This window comes from Gracilinanus agilis, chromosome 6 (genome assembly GCF_016433145.1).
Source record: "Gracilinanus agilis isolate LMUSP501 chromosome 6, AgileGrace, whole genome shotgun sequence".
Classification (NCBI taxonomy): domain Eukaryota; kingdom Metazoa; phylum Chordata; class Mammalia; order Didelphimorphia; family Didelphidae; genus Gracilinanus; species Gracilinanus agilis.
The window spans coordinates 113,822,515-113,824,720 of NC_058135.1; the positions used below are offsets into that span (position 1 = coordinate 113,822,515).

At 39.1% G+C, this 2,206-nt stretch overlaps 1 protein-coding gene across 1 annotated transcript in view; it reads right to left on the reverse strand.

Annotated features, from left to right (window-relative positions):
• The window catches only part of GLRB (glycine receptor beta), a 102,276-nt gene extending 101,743 nt beyond the window's left edge, over nucleotides 1-533 (reverse strand). Inside the window, exon 1 of the mRNA XM_044680812.1 lies at nucleotides 415-533. Within this exon, the coding sequence (XP_044536747.1) occupies nucleotides 415-533 (119 nt within the window). The remainder of the gene's footprint in view (nucleotides 1-414) is intronic.
• Between the last annotated feature and the right edge of the window lie 1,673 nt (nucleotides 534-2,206).

Genomic DNA, 2,206 nt, shown 5'->3' on the forward strand with positions numbered 1-2,206 from the left:
TATATATATATATATATATATAGTTAATTACCTAGGTATAGGTAGATATGCCAGTCAACTTCAGCAGACTTTTTTCTGATTTTCTGGCATATTCTAAAGAAATATGGTGCTCAATAACCCATAAAAACCTTCCATTCAAAGTGAGTATTATATGATGGCTTGACTTTTTTTTACTCTCTTAGGAGAAATTTTGAAATTTCATAAGATCATGGACTTTAATTTATAGATTTTTTAAACAATATAAGCTAACCATCCCAATTAACTATCTCCTCATCTTACCTTCCTCTAAATATAAGAGAAATACATAAAAATATTAATGGGAAACATTAGCTTTCATGTTTACAATATGCTCACTTTAGAGATTAAAAAAAATCAATCAGCTTGTTTCTGCATATAAAAATATAAAGAACATACGATGGGCATAGATACTGCTTCTTTTTCCCCTTCCCTTTCTTGGAAGACTTCTCTTTAGAATAGGCTTCTTCAACCCACAAGAACAAGAGAAGAAAGAGAATCCCCCAAAAGAACTTCATCTTGAATTAAGTCCAGAATGATCTACAAAAGAAAAAAATATTTTTTATTTTTTATGAAGTTAATGGCAAATATTTGAATTTCTATTCCAGTGTACCTTATTTGTACCAAATGGGCCTGTGTATTATCTTCTTAAATCTTTAGAGCTCAAACCTCTTCAGGTAAAATCTGAGTTTAATTATGTTCATCTTCAACCTATTTAAGCTCTTGTTATATTGAGAAAAAATATGATGAAGGGAATTCATAAGGACTCATTATGGAAAAGTAATCAAATATGTATGAAATTTTATTAATTTCAATTTTAAAATTAACAAATGTCAGTAAAACTAAAAGAAAAATCATTACTGAGATCATATCAAACTATTCTTCTACTCAATATTCTATGTAAAATCAATATCAATCAAAATTTAAATGGCCTACTATGTGCCAGTCACTGTTAACCACTGGATCAATAAAGTGTTAAACCCAGAAAGAGGTTGTTTTCTTTTTCCACGGCAGATATTAGCTGGAGATGGCTTTACCATAGAGTACTAAAATGAATCATAAAAAGATTGGTCATACAGTCACAGGTAACATTAAAGCAGACAGTGAAACAGCAAACATTCTGGGTCACATGCTTGATCACACTCAATATTTCTCATACTGCAGAACAGGATCACATTTTCCCCAGTAAAGATCAAGATAACGCCCTGCTTCTGCATCTTTTGCTCATCAGTACCATAAAGCTTCCTCACTGTCTACCCAAGAGTGAAAGAACCATCATTCCAGTTTTGTTAATGCCATTGTATTTTTCCTTCTGCCTTAGAGACTTCCGTGGGCCTTCAAAAAAATATTTTAAATGGTCTTCTTTAGTAGTAGGCCATTTCCTTGCCTAGTCCCCAAGGAGAAATCCAGTAGGCCCATTTTCTTTCCTTCTTTTAAAATAGGCATGGTTTATCATGACAACTGACAACTGCAGGAAAGTCTCAGTTGCCAACCATGGCACCAGTGACTCCCTTCCCCCATTCTAGAAGAGTCACTCGTTCATTCTCAGACACCCTCACCCACAGCATTAGGTCCTTCCTTCACCTTGATTGCCCGGGTGGAGGGGAGGGGGAAGAAGAGTGCGGGAGGGGATGATCCTCCCTAAAAGCAGCAGGTTGAAATGGAAGCTATCTTTCTTCCTTCATTTATCAACCCCCTAACCTTTCCAAAACCAGCAATGATGTCTGCTCGGGCTTAATGAGAGAAAGATTGCTGCTGGAACCCCCTAAGCTCCAATGCTCCAGTCTCTCTTCTCTTTTTCATCCCCAAATGCGCCTAGCCCTTCTCAATCATCATTCCTGGGCATAACACGCCAGAGTACAGAAGGTGAGGGAGATGCGGTGTCTCTTCGCCGCAGGCTCTGATGCCCCATAGCCTCTCTCTTCCCTGTACCCCTACGCCTTAGTCCCTGTTTCCCCCTAAATTTGCTTACCCTCTTTCTTGCCCTAGCCTTCCCTGGGTTTATTTAGCCAGGTTCCTAAAAACCCAACTAGCTCGCATGCGTCCTCGGCCCAAGCAAGCTGTCTCTCTCTCCCTCCCCAACCCCCAACCCCCAGTTTGCAATATAACCCTGGATACTTACCCCCTAGACGACCCTAGCCCCTGACAGCCCACCGCACTGGAAGCGGGGAGCAAACAAGCCGGGCGGCCA